This window comes from Eumetopias jubatus, unplaced genomic scaffold (assembly GCF_037043125.1).
Source record: "Eumetopias jubatus isolate StellerSeaLion01/CBP00866 unplaced genomic scaffold, mEumJub1_p1.0 scaffold_10, whole genome shotgun sequence".
NCBI classification, from domain to species: Eukaryota; Metazoa; Chordata; class Mammalia; order Carnivora; family Otariidae; genus Eumetopias; species Eumetopias jubatus.
Window position 1 is genome coordinate 83,903,819 of NW_028274816.1, and position 22,006 is coordinate 83,925,824.

The 22,006-nt window shown below is 54.8% G+C and overlaps 1 protein-coding gene and 1 long non-coding RNA gene across 2 annotated transcripts; one reads left to right on the forward strand and one right to left on the reverse strand.

Annotated features, from left to right (window-relative positions):
• Window positions 1-20: 20 nt before the first annotated feature.
• ENGASE (endo-beta-N-acetylglucosaminidase) lies at window positions 21-11,080 on the reverse strand. Its single transcript, XM_028112736.2, has 14 exons — window positions 10,965-11,080; window positions 9,543-9,607; window positions 9,177-9,378; window positions 8,120-8,268; window positions 7,449-7,606; window positions 6,623-6,771; window positions 6,181-6,346; window positions 5,301-5,404; window positions 4,836-4,944; window positions 4,473-4,663; window positions 3,803-3,951; window positions 3,180-3,288; window positions 2,711-2,825; window positions 21-2,551 (listed from the first exon to the last, which is right to left on the reverse strand). The coding sequence occupies exons 1-14, from the start codon at window positions 11,069-11,071 to the stop codon at window positions 2,132-2,134; spliced, it is 2,193 nt and encodes a 730-aa protein (XP_027968537.2). The 5' UTR covers window positions 11,072-11,080; the 3' UTR covers window positions 21-2,131.
• Window positions 11,081-11,415: 335 nt separating this feature from the next.
• LOC148163353 (uncharacterized) lies at window positions 11,416-14,351 on the forward strand. Its single transcript, XR_015769104.1, has 3 exons — window positions 11,416-11,493; window positions 12,689-12,872; window positions 13,947-14,351. It is a non-coding gene; the product is annotated as an uncharacterized LOC148163353 (long non-coding RNA).
• Window positions 14,352-22,006: the final 7,655 nt, after the last annotated feature.

The window sequence follows — 22,006 nt, forward strand, 5'->3', positions numbered from 1 at the left end:
CCGCTCACCAACTCAAGCTCTTCATGTTTCACGTCACCTCATTTATTTCAGAGCGATTACACCCACCAGAGGGGCGCAGGCTTAAATGCCAACATACTCATCTTCCTGCCCACGAGCCTCTACTCTCCGTGGGACGGGGACGGTGCTCTCGGGGAGCTGGGGGTGGGTGGCCCCGCCGCATGCCATGCTCTGCTAAGCCCCTCACCTCTCATCGCCTGTTCACCAGACTGTAAGAAAGTAATTGCCACTTACAAATGTTTCCCTCCTTCTCTACATAAACTGGGGGCACAGACACTTAAAGCCAACAGGCTTCGAGAATGGAGAGCAGCCCACTTCAGGGCACCCTGCCCCGCCCGACTCCCGCCTCTGGGGGCACAGGGAGCAAGGCCAGATCCCCGGGTACAAAACAGGAGGCTCAAAGCAAACCAACGGTCCAAACCGAGAACACGATGATGGAACAGCTCCAAGCGGCAGCGACTCAGGTGCCCCCCCCCACCCCAGCCTACTGAGCCGTCCGGGTTCACGGGGACAGTCGGGGGTGCCGGGTGCTGCGCTTCCCCGGCTAGGCAGCAGAGGCGTCCTCCTCTCCTGCTTAAGCTACCCCCCTCTGCTGGGCAGAAGCATCCCCCACTGGGGAGCCAGCTGGTTAGGCCACGTCCCGGACACGGAGAGTAAAATGTCCCTCTGTCCCCCTGGGAAAGAGCCACTCGGGCCAGGGGGATGGAGATGGAGGCAGCCCTGGAGGGACACGCCCCTTGCTGTCCTGCGGGCCGGGTTTTCCCAGGCCACCTGACTGCACTCTGATTCCTGAATTCTGGACAGCCAGCCAGAGGTGGTGTGGCTGCACTGCCACCTGGTGGCCTCTCCCCTCCCTACAGCGTACAACCAAGTCCGTGGCCGGGGCTTGCACCCGAGGCCATAGGTGGGACCCCCAGCTGGGAGTGTCTTGGCCCTTGGCACCACTCCACATCACCTAGCACAGGTGGAGGGCAGAGAAATGGGCAAGCGGCCCCCATCGATGGCCCTACGAGACCCGGGGGTAAGGGGTAAGAGACCCCCCAGAACGAGGGACACGGCTCAGGCCCAGGAAAGGAGCTGGGCAACACGGCAGACACCCAAGGCTGCGGGGTGCAGAGAGCCCACCCCCAGGAGGCCAGCACGGTGGCCCAGGGCTCAACAGGGGAGCTGTGTGGCGGGAGGAGCCGTCTCCGGTTCACTCACCCCCTCCCCTCCTCCCTGCGCAGAGCCTCCGGCCAGCCTCAGCACAGGCAGAGGGAAGGAAGGTGCTAGACAACAGAGAGGGAGGCAAGAGAGGAAGGGGGCCCAATGGAGAGGGTCCTCAGAGCACCTCTGCTGGCACTCAGCGGCCTCAGCCCCCGGCCCGGGCGAGGCTGAGGCGGGAGGACGTGAAGGAACGCCGGCCAGAGCTCCCGCGGCAGGGCTGGGCCAGGCTGCAGCCGGGGGCCTCCCGGGGCCCTGGCCGGCTTCCTGCTCCGCAAGCCTGGGTAGCCCCGCTCAGCAGGCAGAGGCAGAGGCTCGCAGTCTGGCTCCATGCAAGCTTCTCCAGTACCGACAGCCCAGAAGAGACCCAGCAGGGCACGGGGCCGACGGGAAGGCTCCACAAACGGGCCCTGCTTGCGGGACAGAAGACTGGAACAGAGCCACGAACGGGAAGGGCTGTACTAGGGCGGCCCACCTGGCCTGGGGGGAGGTGCACCCCGGCTCCCAGCCCCCTGCAGCCCCCCACCACCCTCTGCCCTCAGCCTGGGAATCGCCCCCAGGGCCTGCTCGGAGGCTTCCTGTCCCCTTTAAGCCTGTTGAGCATCAGCTTCTCTCGGCCTATTAGGAAACACCCTTCGTGGAGTTTATGGGACTAGCTTTCCCAAATCCTGTCACTCGTACCTGAGAATCTATACTCCGCACAGGGATTAGGCAGAACAGAGTTCATTAACCTCAGGAAATTATCAACCCAGCAAAGGGACTTCTTGGTTTTCCTGTTACCGGCCTCCGCCACACAACGGCCCCAGCCCGTGGGCTCCTGGCGCCCGTGGGCTTCCGCACACCGCGTGGGGCCCCAGCGCAGAAGCAGCCTGAGCCTCGAGGCGGGGAGATGCCATGCTTTAATGCTGGCTCAGGTGCGGGGCATGGAGTAGACCAGGGCCACCCTGCCCCACTCGGCCTGCGGCACCAGAAACCCCTCCTTGGGGACGGGCTCCACCAGGAACTCCACATGCCCGTCCCCGCTGGGCCCCATGGCCGCCACCTGCAGCTCCGCTATCCGATACTGGTTGACAAAGGCCAGGCCCAGGAGCGTGGGCTTCTCTGGCCCCGGCGGCCCCCCGCCAGGAGAGCCACCACCAGTCCCCATGCGGCAGCGGATCCGGAAGCATCGGACGGGAGAGAGGAGGTGGGACCAGTGCAGAGTGCAGCTGAGCCGCAGCGGGGCAGGGGGGCCCTCCTCCTCGGACGTGGCCCGCTGCCAGCGCACGCGGGACACAGTGACGGCCTGCACCCGGGGCAGAGGGGCGAGCAGGCTATTGGCGTCCACCACCTGGCAGAAGAAAGAAGGCTCGCCACGGTCCCAGAGCCCACAGGAGGCCTGGGGTGCCTGCCCCCGCACAGTCCCGCTCCCCAGCACCCCCACCCCACTGGCCCTCTGAGCAGAGGGAACACTCTGCCCGCCCCCCCCCCCCGTGCCCAGATGCCTCACCTGGATCTCCCCGAGACGGCAGACAAAGCTCGCCTCCTCTGGGCTGCCAGGAGGCCGCGCGAAGCTAACGAAGAGGTCTTGCAGGAGGCAGCCCCGCAGGCTCACCTCGTAGCAGCTACAGGGGAGGCAACGAGGGCCGGTCACAAGGAGCCCACCTCCGCTCGGCACCTTCGAGGCTGGCTGCTCAGAGGCCCCGAGCCGTGACTGGAAAGGAGGTCCACCCCAAAGTGGACCCTGTGGCTGGTGGGAAACCCCGGACCTAAGACATGGCCATGACCGCTGCCAGCAGCCTCCTGGGTTTGTGCCCCCCGCCCCCTGGGGCTGCCTGAATCCTAGGGGGGTCAGCCAGGGCCCCTCCAATCCCTCCAGTTCTGGGGCTTCTCACCCAAGACCCCTCACGCAAGCCCCCGCCCCTCCACGTGGCCATCCCCTGCTGGAGACCCCCCCCCCCAGGAGAAAAGGCACTCACCGCTGGACCCACCCCCCCGGGAGCTGCTGGCCACAGCGGTCCACCCATCTGGCCAGCTTGGTGGGGGGCACCCGGAGGGGTCGAGGACTGTGCCTGGAGCTTGTTCCTGCTGGGGGAGGAGACCGGGACTTGAGAATGCAGACAGTCCACAGGAAACCACACAGGGAGGTGTCCACTGAACGGGGTGTGGGGGGGAGGTGGGGGGGAGCCCCAAAGGCCATTAGACTCCCTGCTGCGCCAGGCACTCATGGCCTGGCCACATAGGCTGAGGCCTTGCGGGGGGCGGGGGGCAGGGAGAACAGGCAGAGAGCCCCCCAGGCCCCCACAGATGTCCCCCTCTCAATGCCATGGCTGGCAGGCGGCATTTCCCCAAGTCTCTGCGGCACGGGGACCCGGTCCCCACAGCACACCGTGCTGCCCGGTGGGGGCTGAGGGCCAGAGGCTTCAGCTGGCGGGTGGGTCTCGCTGTCCGGGCCTGGCCCACAGCAGCACGGAGGATAGCACCTGTCCTCTGCACGCCCCTCAGCTCCCCCCGAGCCCGGTGCACTTTCTAGACTCCTCTTCCCTAGGGCGTCCCCAGCAACAGAGGGCACCTGCAGGAGGCCAGAGCCCTACCCCCTCACCAGTCAGTGTCCGGATGCCACCAACGTGGCAGCTGCCCGGGTCCTCTGTGGTAAGCTCCAACGCCACCTCGACACCCGAAGGCCCTTCTAGCTTATATACCAAGGACAGGAAAATTTTGGGAGGCACAGGGACCTGCAGAGAGAATAACCTGCCGGAGGAGGGCCTGGGATGAGCGGCCACACAGGAGCTGCTGAGAAGCCCCGCGGGCTCCGGGTCATACCCGCCAAGCTCGCCCACCAGGAACAGGGCGTCCGGCAGCACGGGGCTGGGGGTGGGGGGGCACTCTGGTCCCGCCTGCGACCCTCCCATGACTGAAAAGTCTCGGTCGGGAAATTCTACAGGACTCCACTTATAAGAGGTATCAGAAGTCGTCGGACCCACCGAAACAGCGGAGTGTGGTGGCTGGGGGGGGGGGGATGGGAGCTGTTCTGTGGGACAGGGGAGGACATTCTGGAAACCGGTGGCACAATGACGGGCAGAGAGTTAACGCTACTGTACCACACGCTCAAAAATGCTGAAGACGGTAAATTGTAGGTTATGTGCTTTTCACCAGAACCCCCTTGGCTCTGTCCTCCGTCCTCCCGGCCGCTGCTGCCCGCCTGTGAGGGATGGACGGGGCAAGGGGGGAGCGGACGGTCCCACAGATAGCTCCCCGACTCATTCCCCTACCTCACGGCCACATGTCCGACGTCGGGCGGAATCAGCCCACGGACAAGCAGGGAGCTGCCCCCGTTCCAGGCGTCCACCAGGCAGCAGTGCGTCTTCACCCAGCCCCGCCTGGCCCCTTCCAAACTGTGCTCTGCAAACAGGGGCTGGATTTCCTGGGCGCTTGGGTGGTACCAGGGACCCACCACCTCCTCCTGGAGGACAAGGCCACACGAGGGAGGGCTGGGGAGCGCCAGGGGTCAGGGGAGCAGTGCAGCCTCCATCCCTCCCACACCCCAACCCCCCGCCTCTCCCAGGTGAGACCAAAGACCGAGAGGGAGCGCAGCCCGTGTGCCGTGATGCGGCCCCACCGGGAAGCCCACGCACCTGGCCGTAGCACACTCTCCGCGTCCCCATGCCCAGGCAGAAAGAAGTGACAAAGGGCAAAGAACAGATGCTGTGTGTGGGCAGGAAGTGTTCCAGCAAAGCCCAGAACCTGCAGGGAAATGGGCAGGGGGATCCCGAACTCACACTTTGCAACTCGAGGCCCCTGCACCCCTCCCAGAGTGAGCGCAGCTACCCCACTGAATGTGTGGGAGATGCAGGTCTGCGGGGGTGGTCCCCCGGGGTCCCCAACCTCTGCCCTTCCCGTTTAACGGGTCGCTGGGGCCCTCCCACCTGGAGGCAGCCAAGATGGCTGGCTTCTCTCAAGCTGAGTCCCTCATCCCCGCCCCACGTGCCCTGGAAAGGTCCGCGGAGAGCAAGGCCTGAACTACCTTGGGAAACCAGAGAAATTGCCAGAGCCCCCATCCGGCCAACACCAAGCCCCTGCCTGGAACGGGCAGGACTCACTTGTCCTGGTTCTGGAAGAAATCCTTCTTCTCCAAACACTCGTACACCCAGCCAGGGGCAAAGAGGGCGGCCGAGAATCCGTGCTTCCGGATCAACTCCAGCGACTGGGGAGACAGCAGTCAGGGGGGAACGCAGAGCCTGGCTGCCGAGGCCTCCCTCCCAGCTCCGAGGGCGGCTTCAACCCCAGTAGCCCCTCAGCACGTAGCCGTGGGAAGCAAGGCTGTGAGCGGGCCGGGGGCTTGGGGGGGCGGGGCTCACAGCCTGCACGGGCCTCTCCCTCGCTGTACCTCTCATCACGTTATCAGACTCACAGCGGGTGGAGAGAATCTTCAGTTATTGGATTAATTTATTCACTTAGAGCTTAATTAATGAGCAAGAGCATCCCCGTGGCACAGGGGAAGGGGCAGGGCTGACGGCCCAGGAGACGAGCGGACTCCCTACTTATCCTGCACCAGATGCATCAGCGCCGGCAAGCCCCTGTCTCTCCTCACGGCCGACGTGACTTGCCTTGCCTTGCCAGAAAAAATCTCACTCACTATTAAACCAGCAATTCCCCAAACTGGCTGTTTTACCACGTCCTTAGCCCTGAGCGGCCTGGGAACAGATGCACTGCCAGAGCTCCCCAAGCCCACCCGATGCTTTAAACCGCCCACTCGGCACCCTTCAGCACCTGATTGCAGCAATGGGCTGGAAGTTAGGGTTTCAGGGCACAGCCCGGCCTTGGGGCATCACCCATGTGTCTCGGGCCTCAACTTCCCCACTCTGAGAAGAATGTTGCCCCTCTTTCCCTTGAGTGCAGATGGGAATGGAAGGTCCATGAGAAAACCAAGCCACGGAAGGCACGCAGGCCACCGCCCCCAGCTCCCGGCCTGCCGCCCACCTTGTACGTGTCGAACTGGCCTCCCACGACGTTGCCCCGGGCGAACACGTCCACTCCCACGTACACGTCGGCTCGGCGCTCCCCGGCCTGCCCCAGCATCCGCTCCAGGTGCTCCTCCCGCCAGTTATAGTTGGTGAAGAAGCCGTCACAGGAGTCGAAGAAGATCCTGCGAGGCAGCAAGGCCAGGCCATGAGGCCCGGACGCAGGGGCCCGGGGGGCCGCCCACCCTGGACGTCGTCCTCCTTCCCCTTGCGCCGCTCGCCTCCATCCTAACCCCCAGACGGGCTGCCTTCAGGACCAGACCGCGGCCTGCTCCGCACGGCAGGGGCCCAGCCGGGAGTGCACGGCCTGCAGCCCTCGGCACAGCGCGCCGGTCCTCCCCGCCGGTGGCCCGTGTCTCCGACCCTGCCCCCGCCCGCTCTGCCCAGAGGGCCACCCTCACCGGTTGTGCTGGTTGAGTTCGTCCTGCCACGTGAGCTGCCCGCTCCTCACCACACTGTCGTACCACAGCACCAAGCCCCCCGGCACCCGCTGATGGAGCTGCGCCGTCAGGTGGCGGAGGAAGTGGGGCATGTTCCCCACTGCAGCCAGCTGGAGAGGGACAGAGCAGACCCTCGGTGAGGCCCAGCGACGTCTGCTGTCAGAAGAGCCCAGGGCAGGACAGACAGGAGGAAGCTTAACCTCCGAAGCAAACACAGACAACAAAAAAGCCACGGTCGCTGGAGTCCCCCAACCCCCCAGCCACCGAGGGGAGGGTCCAGCCAGATGTCTCCCACCATCCTTCCTTTCTTTTTTTCTTTAAAGATTTTATTTACTTTTGAGAAGAGAATCCCAAGCAGTCTCCCTGCTGAGCACAGAGCCCGACACAGGGCTCGATCCCATGACCCTGAGACCATGACCTGAGCCGAAATCAAGAGTCGGATGCATAACCGACTGAGCCTCCCAGAGGCCCCAACTGTCCTTCGTTTCTGAAGCAGGAAGGACACGGGTACAACAATGAAGAAAAGATGAAACGCCATGAAAGGGGAGGGTGGTGCCAGGGGAAGGCGCACGAGCAGCCCAAGCAAAGCGGACGGAGGAAAGGGGCGCCCTGAAGGAGCAGCAAGGCAAAGCTCAGCCAACCAAGGTTTCTGGACACGGTGCCGGAGAAGGTTCTGTCTCTCGGCGAAGTGACACAGGTGTCTGGGCTGGCTCTAACCGGCCACGGTGAGCCGAGGACAGTGCGTGGTGACTGGGCCGGGCAAGCACCAGGAGAAGGCTATGCTCACACTCAGAGAGTTCTCGATGTTGATCAGCCAGCCATCGAAACGGAAGAACTGGGCGATGAGGACCAGCTGATCAGCCACGGCTCGGTACGAGCGCTCGTCCCCGGCCAGAAAGGCTTCACACAGCTGCCCACCTTCTTTCCACTCGGTGATGAAAGTCCCTGCCAGGACGGGGAGAAACGAGGTCAGGCGAACTCAGCAGTTAGCAAAGTGTGGTTCCTGCAACAGCACAGTAGCCTGGCCTGCAAGCTTGTTGCACGTTCACATGCTCGGCCGTCCCGGGTCTCTGGGAAGTCAAACGCCCCGTGGGCCGAGCCCAGCAGTCAATGCTAAACAGGCCGATAAATGATTCAGGTGCGGGGAAAGAAAGCTTGAGAAGCAACCACCGCACCCATGGACTGGCCACCTGGGGCCCGTGGGCCACGTCCACCCACCACCTATTTCATAAACACAGCCCGGCTGTTCGCCTATTGTTTATGGCTGCATTGTCTTGGTTATGACAGTGACCAAGTGGCCTGGTCCCTTCCAGAAGTTGGCCTTTCCTATCCTAACCTATCAAGGCAGCCCCAGGTGAGGAGCCCTACTCCCTCAGAAGCAGACAAAGGCCTTTTTGTTACCGGGTCATCTGGCAGGTGTGCTCACGAGCGGGAGGGAGGCAAGCCCCGGGGTCTCACCCAGCACGCAGACCCCATGCCGATGTGCAGCATTGGTCCAGCCCACGGGGGGGATAGTCACGGTGTGGTGGCTGAAGTACACAAAGATGTCGATGGACTGCCAGTGGTAGAAACAGTAGGGGTTGTGCGCCGTGGAGCCCTGAATAAACCTGCGCGAGACACAGAGCAGTCGGGACCCAGGACACGGGGACCCTGGTGAAGCTTCTCTTCAGTCCTGGCCGGCGACACAAACAGAAGCTCGCTACGCACTCGGCGCGGTATAGACACCGGGTGGAGCTAGAAGCAGGACTGCACCTTGGCCCTGAGATCAGGAGGTCTTAAGGGAAACATCTTCACCAAGATGGGCAGGCGGTCACCACTGGACCCGATGGCAGAGCGGCTGAGCGTTGTCAGCCTCAACAGACAAAGGAGAAAAGAGAAGGGGCAGGGCTCATGCAAAAACTCCAGGTGCCTGGTGTCCCCGCACCGTCCCCTGAGCAGTTTCTCCAGGACCGTCTCCGTGCATGTAAGGCTGGGCTGATAGCCACGAGCTGCACCCGACATGTCGCCACCTGCCTCTGCCTGTCCCTTGGTGACCGACTCCAACTAAACCTTCCCTTCTATCATCCCATCCAAGACTGTTTTATGGGCTTTTAATACGTCTGAGCGGACCACGCAGCCACTCTGGAGGAAGTGTCCCCTGGCTGGGAGGGACACTCAGCTGGGCATCCGGAGCCGACGGGCCGAGGATGGCGTCAGAGCTGAAGGGGTCGGGTGAGGACCACAGCTCTGGGCCCAGGACTGGGAAGGGGGTGCCTGCTGCTGTACCCGCCCCGCCTACCAGATTTCAAGGGCACGCCGTCCCCGGAAGCAAATGGTGTCAGGGCTGCCCGAGGCCCCAGCTTTCACCTGACCCATGTCCTCTTACAGGGCAGTCCGGTCCAGAGGCTTGTCTCCACCTCAGGGCTCTCTGCCACACGGCTCTCACTCTCCCTGCCTTCTTCCCCGCCATCCCCGTCCCAGGCAAGGAAAACAGGCAGTAGAATTAACAGCGGGCCATGTCCTCACGAAGCCTCACTTGTCATCCAGATACCCGCCCATCATGTCATGGCACAGGAGGGTGCGGGGCCTCTGGCTGCTCAGCGGGGGCTGCCGACACTCAGAGGGCTCCAAGGCCACATTGAAGCTGTCCTCCATGTCGGGTGTCCATGCCAAGAGTTCCTCCAGCGAAGAGAAGTAAAAACTGATGGGTTTGGTGGTGTCCTTGTCATAATATCTAGCTGGTCAGAGGAGGGAACAATGAGGAACCGATGGAAAGTATGGGGTCCCCAGAGATGCTCTGACAATAACTGAGAGAGAAAAACGAGACCAGGAAGGGGCAGGCCTGCCCCGAAGCCCCAGGAGTGAACCCGGAGACAGTGTTCAGAGCCTCAGTCCGTCTCACCTGGCAAAGGATCCGGGGTAAAACTGACCACTTCACGAAAGACGGCTTCTTCTTGCTCCTGAATTCTAAGCAATGAGGAAGTTAAAAAAAAAATTTTTTTTTTTCAAGTAAAAGCATGAAGAAAAAGAACACTGACAAGCAGATGGACTAGGCCCCATCTAGACATGTGGAGGACGGGTTGCTATTCTCGGACTTACATTTTGAAAGCAAACTATGGAAATACCCATCAAACCAGAGGGACTAGTGGGCGCCGATCTTCCTGTAGCAGCCTGTGTTAGGACCCTCCGCCTGGACACACCACGGCTTCTCCTCTCTTCTAAATACACCTAGCCCCCTGTACCAGCCCCCCAGATGTCACCCTGCAGAGACCAAAGTCAGACTTCACATTGTCCACAGGTTCTGCTATGGCCAAGGGGCCAGAAAACTCACAGAACTAGAGTTTCAGGGCCTAAGAGAGCAGGGCCAGGCTTTCTCCCCAGTCCACGTTTCCGTGGATGTGTTCTGTGGAACCCACGCTAACTCCCCAGCTGTCGTGGAGGATTCTAACCTTTGGCACACAGAGTTGGAAAACCCTGGATAAATCCAAATTAGCTTTCTTTTCAAAGCAATTATTATCATTAGAACGTGAGAAGACACTGCAGCTGCCGTTTATTGGCCACGGGCTTCAAAGTGGAAATTCTCTAAGTCTCCCACATCCACGGCCACTTCCTCATAACTTTCCTAGGGGACCTTGAAACTACCTGGGTGGGTGGAGGGGATGAGACATTCAAGTCTCATGAAAGCGCAAGCACTAGGGAAAATGCTTCCTTTAGAATTCCGTTCTGCACCCTGCTCTTCCCCTTTCCTTCATGATTTCTCTATCCTTCAGCTCCCCTGCTCCAGCACCTATCAGAACACCGTCAGTAGGTACCAGATAACCTTTGCCACCTGTTATTCCTCCCTCAGGAGGGAGCCAGCCATCTCAACATTCTCCTCCAAAAGCAAACGTCTTCCCCACCAGCCGGCAGCCACTCCTTTGCCATCCCTGTCCAGTCTCAAACACCCCTGGTCTCACTCTTTAGGGTTTAAAACAAAGCTAGGGATGCTGCTTCCAAGAAGGCCATAGGGGTGCTGCTAACTTCCCCGCAGGTGCGCAAATGCCCCAACAAGGAACCAAGCATGGGCTCAGAAGGACGCGTCCACCCCTTTCGTGCCTCTGAGCTTTTGCCCACTCCGTTCCTCCGACTGGAACACCCTTCCTCCCGTTCGCCACATGCTCCCTAAAGACCCAGTTCAGATGTTGCCGCTCCAGGCACGACCCCCTTCCGGTCCTGCAAGGGCACCAATGCCACCAGCCGGCCCCCTCCGCGAGGACCCGCGGCCGGCGGCGGAGGGCATCACCACCCCGTCTCACGGGAGAGGACGCTGAGGCTCCCGGCCCACCTCCTCCGCGGTCGCCGCCGCGCCGCCCGCCGCTCCCGCTGCTCCTCCGGGATCTTGGATGCCCTCTTACGCGCCGCCGACCGGGTCACCGGCCCAGCCGCCTCCATCACGGTGCCGCTCCCTCCGCCGCCGCCGGCCAATCGCAGGCCTGAACCTGTCCCCGCCTCCGGCCACCGGCCAATCACAGGCTCGGGCCCGCCCCCCCACCCAATGGAGGGACTGCGCGGTACGGCTGTCCCGCCCCGTCCGGCCCCGCGGACTAGCAGTCCGCGCTCTGGGCTCCGCTGGGGTGGCGGGGACTTTGTAGTCGGACGAAGGCCTGGGGGCGGGGCCGCGGCGGGGGCGGGGCCGCGGCGGGGGCGGGGCCGCGGCGGGGGCGGGGCCGCGGCGGGGGCGGGGCCGCGGCGGGGGCGGGGCCGCGGCGGGGGCGGGGCCGCGGCTGCGCTGGCGCCCTGGGTTCCGAAGCTGTGTGTCCGTCTCCGCCAGCCCCCTTTTGGAGAAGAGAAATGTCGCGAAGGTTACAAAGTCGGTAAGCTGTAGCAGTTAGATCTGAGCTCGGTTCGTCTAACCCTACTCAAAGATAATTTTCAGGAGGAGGTGAAATCCTAATTCTCAGTCGGAGGTAAATACGGACAAGAGATAAAGACTTACTCTGCTCCTTAATCAGCGAAGCTGTCAGACGGATGTTAGAACCGGTTCAAAGAAAATAGAAAAGGAGACCTGTTTATAGATGAGGGGCATTGAAATGAATATCTAAGTTGAGGCAGAACTAGGTTTTCTGCAGGGTGGGGGTGGGGAGATCACTGAACCCCTAGAGAGACCATCTGCACGCGGTAAAAGAGACGGAGCCTGGAGTCACATAACAGCAGAAAGGACGTATGGTAGACGATGCATCGTGTTCCACTGAGGCACGGATTTTTTTTTCTACCCCCAAATCTGCGCTGTGCAATAACTGCAGGGTCCCCAGGCTCACAGGGCCTGAAAGCATCTCACAGATGTCCTAGTTCCCAGCTGGGTACAGTTCACAGTAAATGTGGAGGAAGGGGGCCTGAGCAGGGAAGAGAAGTATAGCTGGGGCCCAATGGTTTACGAGCACCTGGCTCCCGGGGTCCCAGACAGACCAGGCTCGGCCTCTCACCGTTGGCAAAATCCAAAGGCAGAGACACGAGTGGTGGGGAAACGAGAAAGGAATTTATTTCAGTGAGGCCAGCAGCGGGAAGACAGCGTCTCAAAGACTGTCTCCAAAGTGCTGAAAACACTTCTAGGTTTATATAAGGACAGTGTGGGACAAAGGTGGGTGGGTGCGTGCTGGTGGGCAGCGAACGTCAGGTTGATCATTGTCTTGGGGTCAATCACGCGGGGTCTTGCGGGCTCAGGGCAGTGTTTGTGGCTTAAGGGGGTAGTTTAGGTTCCCAACTCGGAATAGGGATACTTTGCCAAAGTTAAGGGTCTTTTGCCAGAGTTAAGAGATAAGCTGCAAGGAAGAATTTAATCAATTAGAAAGTACAGAATGAGGTCAGAATAGAGGTGGTTGACATCCCCTTTCAGAAGCAGGAAGTCCAAGGAGGCCAGATGCAGGGCTGGGGCCCACAGGGCCAAGCTTGGGCCAGCCTGAGGCTCTCCTCCCCCCGCCACCGAAACCCTTTGTGTAGCTGGGAGTGTCCAGCGCTGGGCTGCAGCTGCTGCCCAAGCCAAGTTGAGTGGCCTCTTTACTATGGTTGCAGACTTTGAACTTTGTGAGGCCCCAAGCTTCCATAAACCCCAAGCGTGGGGTGATGACTAAGGCTGTGGAATATGAGCTAGAGCGGGAGACAGCGGTCCACGGGGAGGACAGAGAGTGCAAAGCCCTGGGAGGTTGGCCAGGAGAAGGGGGAGCAGGGCCACGAAGCTCACTCCAGCTGTGATCAGGTGAGCCCACAAGATGTAAAGTCTTGATTTGTCCTGTACTTAACCAGCTCTTCGCAAGTGCTTACCTGCAGCTTCCTGATTACATAAATAAACTTTTCATCCTAACAATCAAAACATAGTTCATAGAGATATACTAAACAGCCCTTAGGTAATGCTCAGTCTCTGGGGGGAAAAATATGCCCGGGTCTCTCTTTTCTGTTCGTCTGCACAGCATTGGCCTCTGGTCTAGGGGGACCGGGAAGAGTGGGTCTTGTGGCCTGTGTGTTGGCTCCTGCTTGCTGCCTTCCTGGCAGACCCTTGTGGCTCCTGGTCTCCGTGGGGATCAGGATGAGCCTGGAGGCCCGCACGTCTGCCTTGAGGTCACATTGGTCCCTGCTGGGGCTCCAGTCCCCTCTGAGATCTGGCTGGGCCCTCTAAACCCTTAACCTTGTAAGATTTCCGGATAAAATCCAGGACGTGCTCCCCTGCACACGGCCTGCCTGTGTGGCTCCAGCCGTGGACTCGCGCTCACTGTGTGACAATAAAGTGGCATACGTGGGGCGCCTGCCCTCGCCCAGTCCCTACACGCACATTACCTGCATTTTCTCCTTCTGGAAATGTAGAGTGCTGCAGATAAAGCTAATGTTCCTTTTAACCCACCGCCCTGCTGGTTTCCCTGCCTTCTGTCCCTCAGAAATGCCCCTGTGTTTCACCGTTTTCATCAGTCGGGCCTGTATCCTTCCAGATGTTGTAAATCCTTTCACACACATGTATGCACCTGGAACATGGTGTGTGGCTTATAAAAATAGTATCATGCTGTACAGATTACTCCGTATCTTGCTTCCCCCATCCCACCATATTTTTTAAATCGAGCCATGCTGATTTATGTGGCTTTAACACGTTCATTTTTGCTGTTGTTAAATACGTTGCCTCTTCAACGCACCAGCATGCGCTTACCCCGCTACCCATCAGTGGACATTTCCATGGCAAGCTTGTGTTTGCTTTCGTTTTTTAAATGTTAAAATGAATGTCTTCGCATAAACCTTCTTGGGCACCCAGAGGGTTTTTGGTTTTTGTGCTTTTTTTCTTTTTCAGATACAAACACAGGAGTTGCTAACAGTAATCCCGCGCACATTTCCAGACTCAACAGTCAGCCCCTAAGGAGCTGGTCCAAAGGGGCTCTCACATTGACGCTCTTCCCCGCATGGGGGACGTCTGCGTCACCGCACACCTCTCTCGGCACTGGTATTGGCTAACTTCCGGATCTTTGGCTCACCTGATGGGCGCACATAATTGGCTGTTTTAATGTGAGGCTGCACAGCTTTTCTAATGCTGGCCAGCCATTTGGAAATGAATCCTTCTGCCTGAGACTATCTTGTTGGAGTCATTGCCCATTTCTGCTGGGATTTTTTCCTTACTGATGTGGGGGAGTGTATCACATGTCCCACATACTTACACTTTGCTTTGTATACATGTAAACGGAGCAAATACGTGTGCTGCACGCCTTTAAAAAAAAAAGATTTTATTAATTTATTTGAGAGAGAGAGCACAAGCAGGGAGAGAGGAGCAGAGGAGAGGGAGAAGCAGGGTCCCCCCCTGAGCAGGGAGCCTGATGTGGGGCCCCATCCCAGGACCCTGGGATCATGACCTGAGCCCAGGGCAGATGCTTAACCAACTGAGTGACCCGGGTGCCCTATGTGCTGTGTTTCTTTTGAACTCTTTCAAGGTATCTCGTAGGATTGGCATTTCAGATCCGAGATGGTCAAATTATTAACATTGTTTTATGACTTGGCTGATTTCTCCTATTGAGGAGGGCTGTCCCAGCTTTAAGGTCAGGAAGATGTTCTCCTACATTTTTAGCTAATAATTGTCACATTTAGTGGTGGGGTGTGTGTATTTTGCAGATATATGACTTCCAGATGCCTTTGGAGGTAGGTCTTTAACATATCATCTCCCTTTTTTGTTTTTTGGCCTGTTCAGATTTTTCTTTCTTCCTGGGCCAGTTTTGCTAATAAATGTTTTCCTAGAAAAGTGTCTGTTTCATTAAGGTTTTCAGATGTGGGGTATTAAGTCCTTCCTGATCATAGTTTTTAATCTCTTGGTTATGCCCTCTCTTTAATTCCAGTGTTGTTTATTTGTGTCTTTTTTTTTTCCTTGCCGCTTTTTGCGAAAGGACTGTCTATTTTATTAGTCTTTTCAAAACACCGGCACTTAGGTTTGTCCTATTTTTTGGTTTGTTTTCTGTTTCCCTAACCTCCAGCTTTTATTTTCTTTCCTTTTATTGTCTTTGGATTTATTCTGTTGTTCTTTTTCTGTTTCAAAAGTGGACAGTTTGGTTCACTTATTTGTAAATCCTTCTTGTTTTCATATAAATGCAGCAGGGGAACACATGTCTCCCCGAGAATGCCTTACACCGCGTCCCACAGGTTTCCATAGGCAGCACCGACATTTCCATCAAGTTCTAAATACTTCACAAATCCTGTTAGCTTCTCTCTGCGCCATCCAGAACGGCCCTTGATTTTGCTGCAGCAGAACTCATCAGTCTTGTCTGTTATGATTAGTACTTTCGTGTCTTTTTCAAAATGTATTTCCCTACCCCAAAGGCATGACCATATGGAATGCTCCGTCCGGTTATTTTCTAGAAGTGCTACTGTTTTGCCTTTGACCTTCAGATCTGCAGCTGGATTCACTTTTGTTTATGACGTGAGGGAGGAGGGCTCAATTTATTTTTTATCATATAGATCTCCAGTCAGTCTGTGGTTTTTGGAAAGACTGCCCTTCATCCAGTGCTCTGCAGGGCTCCTTTTTGGAAAATCAGTGTCCATACATGCTTGAATCTGTTTGGGTTCTCTGTGGTGTTGTGATTTCATAATAAGAAATGTGTATTTGGGGAACACCTGGGTGGCTCAGTTGGTGAAGTGCCTGCCTTCAGCTCAGGTCATGATCTTGGGGTCCTGGGATCAAGCCCCTGTTGGCCTCCCTGCTCAGTGGGGAACCTGCTTCTCCCTCTGCCCCTCCCCCTCCCCACTCGCTCTCTCTCTTCTCTCAAATAAATAAATAAAATCTTTAAAAAGAAACGTATATTTGGCCTTCATTTCTGGCACAGTGCTCCTAAACCCTTGGAATTTCCTAAGTGATAAGAGCCAAAAAGGTGTCTTTTATTAATCATAATAAGCCCCTTTCAGCCACACCAGAGTTCATGTCAGGGAGCCGGGCTTCCCAGACTTTTGGAAAGCCCCTAAGCCTGGGGGCTGGTTTGACCTGGAACCAACCTCAATGAGAGGGTTGGAACTTTTGGGACCACCCCCACCACCTCCTGGGAGGGGAAGGGGACTGACACTGAATTCATCACCACGGGCCAATGATTTAATCAACCATGCCTATTCACTGAAGCCTCTGTACAAATTCTGAGCTCCCGGGTTGGGAGAGCTTCAGGGTTGGTGAGCCCATGGAGGTGCTGGGAGGGGGCACACCTCCCCCCAGCCCCCCCACCCCACCCCCTCTCCGGAGAGCGCATGGAACCTTCCCACATCCTCTGCCCTATGCATCTCTTCCATCTGGCTTTTCCTGACTATAGACTTTTATAATTGTAAATCTCATGCCCATCCAGTCCTGCCTTGGTGTTTGCTTCTTGGAGGGCAAGAACCAACACACCGTCCACAGATTTAGATTTTATATCATCTGAATGATATTCTGTAGTGCTCCATACAAACATCCTACACGCCTGCTGTTAGATTTGCCCCAGTAGGTAAAGGACACGTGTAAGTGGCATCTCTGATGGGTTAGATATGGCTGCAAATTCTCTTCCCCTCCTCCCGACAAAGGATGGAGTCTATTATCCACTTCTCTGGGCTGACTGGTGGAATATGGCCAAAGTAGCTGGGGTGGGACTTGTGAGTCTAGGTCTCGGGAGGTCGTGCAGCTTCTGCCCCTGCCCCTGTGGCCCCCTCTGCTGAGAGCACCGTGCTGTAAAGAAGGGGTGGAGGACAACGTGGAGAGAGAACCCCACGGGCACCAACCGTGCACGTGAGCCCGACGTCGTCCAGCTGCCCCAACCCCACAGCAGACCCGGAGAGGGAGCCCAGCAAGGCCAGCAGAAAGAAGCACCCAGCCACCCTCCAGAGTCATGAGAAACAATGAGTTGTGGGTCTGTTCAAGATATTGAGTGTTTTAAGTGGTTTATTATGGGACAAATGATAACAACTCCAGTGTTTGTTTTCAAATTTCATTTTCTGTTTGTTGCTGCTACAGCGGTTTTGTATATCGACCCTACATCTATCAGCTGCTAATTAACCTGCACATTCTTTTGGATTTTCTGTGTAACTCGTCAACTGCGAATAATGGCAATTTTATTTCCTCCTTTTCTAAATCCTCACATCTTGCATTGACTTTCCCTTCCTTACCCCACTGGCCGAGACTTCCAAAGCAATGCCAGATAAGTGTCCTCGCGGAGTCCCGGCCTTGCCCCAGGTCTCCAGAGAGAACTTTCCACGCTTCACCTGGAATTACGTGTTTGTCGGTTTTTCCGAAGGTGGGCTTTATTAAGCAAGGGAACTCCTTGCCAATAGCAGGTTTACCAAGACTCTTCTATCCTGAATGGGTTAGGGTTGGGTTGGGTCTCATCAAACACGTTCACTGTAAGTCCCTGTTAATGTGATAAAACACATTGACCTTACGATGTCATCCAAGCCTGTCTTCCCACAATAAACCCACTTTGCTCGTGACAAGTCGTCTTCCCTCCTACTGCGGGCTTCGGGGGCTGATGCAGATTCTCCCTCCTCTGTTTGAGCGAGGGACCTGCCCGCACTGCCCCCTCCCACAGTGCTCTCCCGGGTGCTGCCATCAACATTATGATCATCTCCCGAAACAAGGTGGGGAATGTGCCCTTTTCTCCTTTCTGGGAGATTAAGCTTGCTTGTCCACAAACATTTGGCAAAAGTTTATTCATAAAACAATCTGAGCCCACAAGTTGATTCTTTTAAAAGCTTTTTAATTACAGAGTCTATTCGATTCTTTTAAGACTTCAGATCTTCCCTTTCCTTCTGCATCACTATCGCGTGATGGGTTTTTTGGAACCAGGAGAGTGCTCATTTCATCTCATTTTCCAGATGCGTTACCATAATGTCGTCCCTCAAATTCACGTCCTGTTTTCCGTGTCTGCAGCATCTGGAGTGATGTTTCTTTTGTTTCTCTTCCTATTTCATTGCTTTTTCCTTTTATCTTTGTTGTTTTCTTCCTCTTACTTTCTTGGGGTTAATTTGATGCTCTTACCCTAAGTTCTTTAAGTGAACGCCCGTTTCATTGATTTTCAGCCTTTCTTCATCTCTGATGCTTGAGTGAAGGCAGCACATTAAACATGGCTTTAGTATAGCCCACAGGTTTTGCTACATCGTGGGGTTTTTTTTTATTTTAATTAATTTCAAAATATCTTCTAACTGTCTTGTGATTTGTTTTTTAATCCATGGGTTATTTCAAAGTATATTTCCTAACTCCCAAACATAGGGGGGTGCCCTAATTTGCTTTTTGTCATTGATTTTTAGCATCACTGAGTTATATAGTTGAGTATATAACTGAATATATGCAGAGAAAATACTCTGTATGATTCAGTCCTTCGAAAGTAGAACTTGCTTTATGGCTAAAACCGGGTCAATTTTTAAAAAAATAGGCCATGTGCACCTGAAAACATGTATTTTGCAGTTGGTGTTCTAAAAATGACCATTAAGTTAGATTTTCTTATCATATTTCTCAAATCCTCTATTTATTGATTTTTTTAAAGAATACGATTATTCTAAGGGCACCTGGGTGGCTCAGTCATTTGAGCGTCCGACTCCTGATTGGGGCTCAGGTCATGATCCCAGGGTCATGGGATCGAGCCCCAGTCCAGCTCTGCACTAAGCACAGAGTTTGCTTGAGATCCTCTCCCTCTCCCTCTGCCCATTCCCGTGCTTGCACACACACACACTCTCTCTCTCTCTCTCTCTCTCTAGAATAAATAACTAAATCTTAGGGGAAAAAAAGAATGTGATTATTCTATCAGTTACTGAGAGGGGTGTATTAATATTTCCCACTATGATTCTGCATTTGTTCTTTCCTGTTCATTTGCCTTTACATATTTAGAGGCTGTGTTACTAGGTACGTGTAGATTTTAAATTTACCTTCTCTCTTCCTGGTGAATTGACTGAGCAATCATCGTGAAATGACCACCTTTGTTTCTAGTAACGCTTCGTGCATTATTGTCTACTTTGTCTGATGTGATAGTTTTGTGGGTTTGTTTGGTTGGTTTTTTCTTTTAGAGAGAGAGCAAGACAGAAGGCGCGCACACATGCATGAGCAGGGTGGGGAAGGGCAGAGGGAGAGGGAAAATCTTAAGCAGGCTTCACGCTCAGCGATCAAGCAGGGGCTTGATCCCAGGACCCTGAGATCATGACCTGAGCCAAAGGCAGACACTTAACTGACTGAGCCACCCAGGTGCCCCCAAGACATATTTTGTATATATACAGGCACTGTTTGTTTAGAATTACCACCCAATTTACCATTTTGTCATTCAAGTCTGTGTTTCTGACCTTCCCTCTGGGATCACATTCATTTTGTGCAGCTTTGCCATTGTCAATGGCTCCCAAGTTTTTTTGCTTGAAACTGTCTTGATTTTTTATACTGTCATTGGGAATGGAACTTTAGATCAACAACTATGACTTTTCAGTCCTTCCAATGTGCCCTTCCCCTCTCACTCGGCTTGCACTCCTTCTGTCCAGAGGTCAGCTGTCAGCCTCATTAGTGCTCCTGGGAAAGAAAACATTCCCCTGTGGTTGAGCTTTCCTCTTTGTCTTTGGTTTGTAACAGTTTCCCCACTGTGTCTGTGCTGGGCGCGCCCTTGCTGTCATTCATGCCGCTGGGGATTCACCGAGTTTCTCGAGTCTGTGTCTTCGTGATTTTCATCCATCAAGTGAAATTCTCAGCCGCTTTCTTCTCAAATCTGGCACTCCAGCCACCCTCACGTTGGGCTTTCTCACCGTCCCCCCCATGCAGATATGTTCTCCATTCTGTATTTCCCCTCCCTTCATCTCTCCATGCTCCTTTCTGAATATCTTCTTCTGATTTAATCTTCCAAGTCACTGATTTTTCCCTTCAACTCTGTACAACATGCTGGCATGCTCCGCCACAGAGCCCTTCGTGTCTCTTCTTCTGTTTCTCACTTCTGGACGTTCCTTTTGATTTATTAGTATTAATTAGTATTAGTTTCAAGTTCTCTGCCACAATTCTGTCTTACCTTTATCTCCTCAAATGTAGCAAGCGTAGCTGTTGTAATGCTTGATTGTGATAATGCTGCTGTGAGTTTCCCACCCAACCCCCCCCCAACCCCCGCACGGCAAGCCTGCAATACACACTGGTTGGATATTTTTAGTAAGGAGGATCTCAGACCGAATGGACGGCTCACTTGGTGCCTATCTCAGTTAAACCTTTGGAACGTTTTCTTATCTTTCAGCAGGGAGGTTTCCGAGTTATCTAGAGTATACAGACTTCTACTCTTATTTGTGAAAATCTCTAAATTGGAAATTTCTTGTCCTCGCCTGACCATCTGCATAAAGAGAAATGGGCTCTGCTCCATTCTGCCCTAGGAGGAGCTGGTTACCAGGGCCAGCTGATGTAGGGCATCTGAGGTCGCTACGCCTCTCCAAGCCCTACTCCAGCTGTGTGGGGACATCAGAGAGAACATGGTCCTCAATTAGCTGTTCCTTGTGGACTGCTTCCCTTGGCACCTGAGTCAGCCTCCTGCGTTTGTGTGATCTCATCCAACAGTTGGTTCCAAAATGCTTGTTAAGTAATGCTCTTGGAAGAACTAAGCCTGACAATCCCATCCCACCTCACTGAACCCTGGACCCTGACCCCCTCCTGATCCATGCCCAGAATAATGAGCCTGGCTCTGAAGGTCGCCTGTCTGGAGCTCCAGGACTCCCCAGGCCTCAACAGAGAAGGGCAAGGCGTGCTAGTGTGTGTGTGTGTGTGTGTGTGTGTGTGTGCGCGCACGTGTGTGTTTGTAACTACTGAGATATAATTTACAAAACATACAATTTGCCCATTTCGTGTGTGCAGTCCATGGTTTTAGTATATTCACCCAGTCACATGACCACCCCTACCATCAATTTTAGAACATTTTCATCACTCCAAAAAGGAAACCTTGTCCCTGTTAGCACTCACTCCCTTCCCCCAAACCTCAGCCCCTGGAAACCTTTAATCTACTTTCTGTCTTTATGGATTTGCTGGTCAGAACATTTCACATAAGTGGAACCATATAATAAGTGGTCTTTTGTGACTGACTGCTTTCATTTGGCTTCATGTGTTTGAGGTTCATCCGGGCTATAGCAGGTGTCGCTACTTTCTTTAGAGCTGAGTACTGTTCTATCGTACAGACAGACCACATTTTATTCATTTATTCATCACCTGATGGACATTTGGATTGTTTCCGCTTTTTTTATTATGAATAATGCTGCCAAGGACATTCATCCACAATGTTTTCTTTTCTTTTGGGGATACACCTAGAATTGGAATCGCTGGGTCACCTGTAGCTCTATGCTTAATATTCTGCAGAAGCACAAGACTGTTTTCCGAAGTGGCTGCACCATTTTACATTCCTGCCAGCCGTGTCTGAGGGTGACAGCCTCTCTCCATCCTTGCCAACATTTGTCGTTTTGATGACAGCCGTCCTGTTGGTTGTGAAGTTGTATCTCACTGAGGTTTTGACTTGCATTTCCCTGGTGGCTAATGATACTGAGCATCTTTTCAGGGGCTTATGGGTCATTTGTCAGTCTGCTTTGAGAAATGTTTATTGAGACCCTTTGCCTATTTTTTAATTTGTTTTTTTTTTTTAAATCATTGAGTTGCAAGAGTTCTTAATGTACTCTGGATATAAGTCCCTTATCAGATCTATGATTTACAAATATTTTCTCCCATTCTGTGCTGTCCCTTCACTTTCTCAGTCATGTCCTTTGAAGTCCAGAATTTTAAATTTTGGCAGTGTCTGATTTATCTATTTTCCCTTGTGTTACTTGGGGTTTGGTGTCACACCTAGGAAACAGCCGCCTGATACAAGGTCATGACGATTTACAGCCATACTTTTTTCTAAGAATTTTGTACTGTTAGCCCTTATATTGAGAACT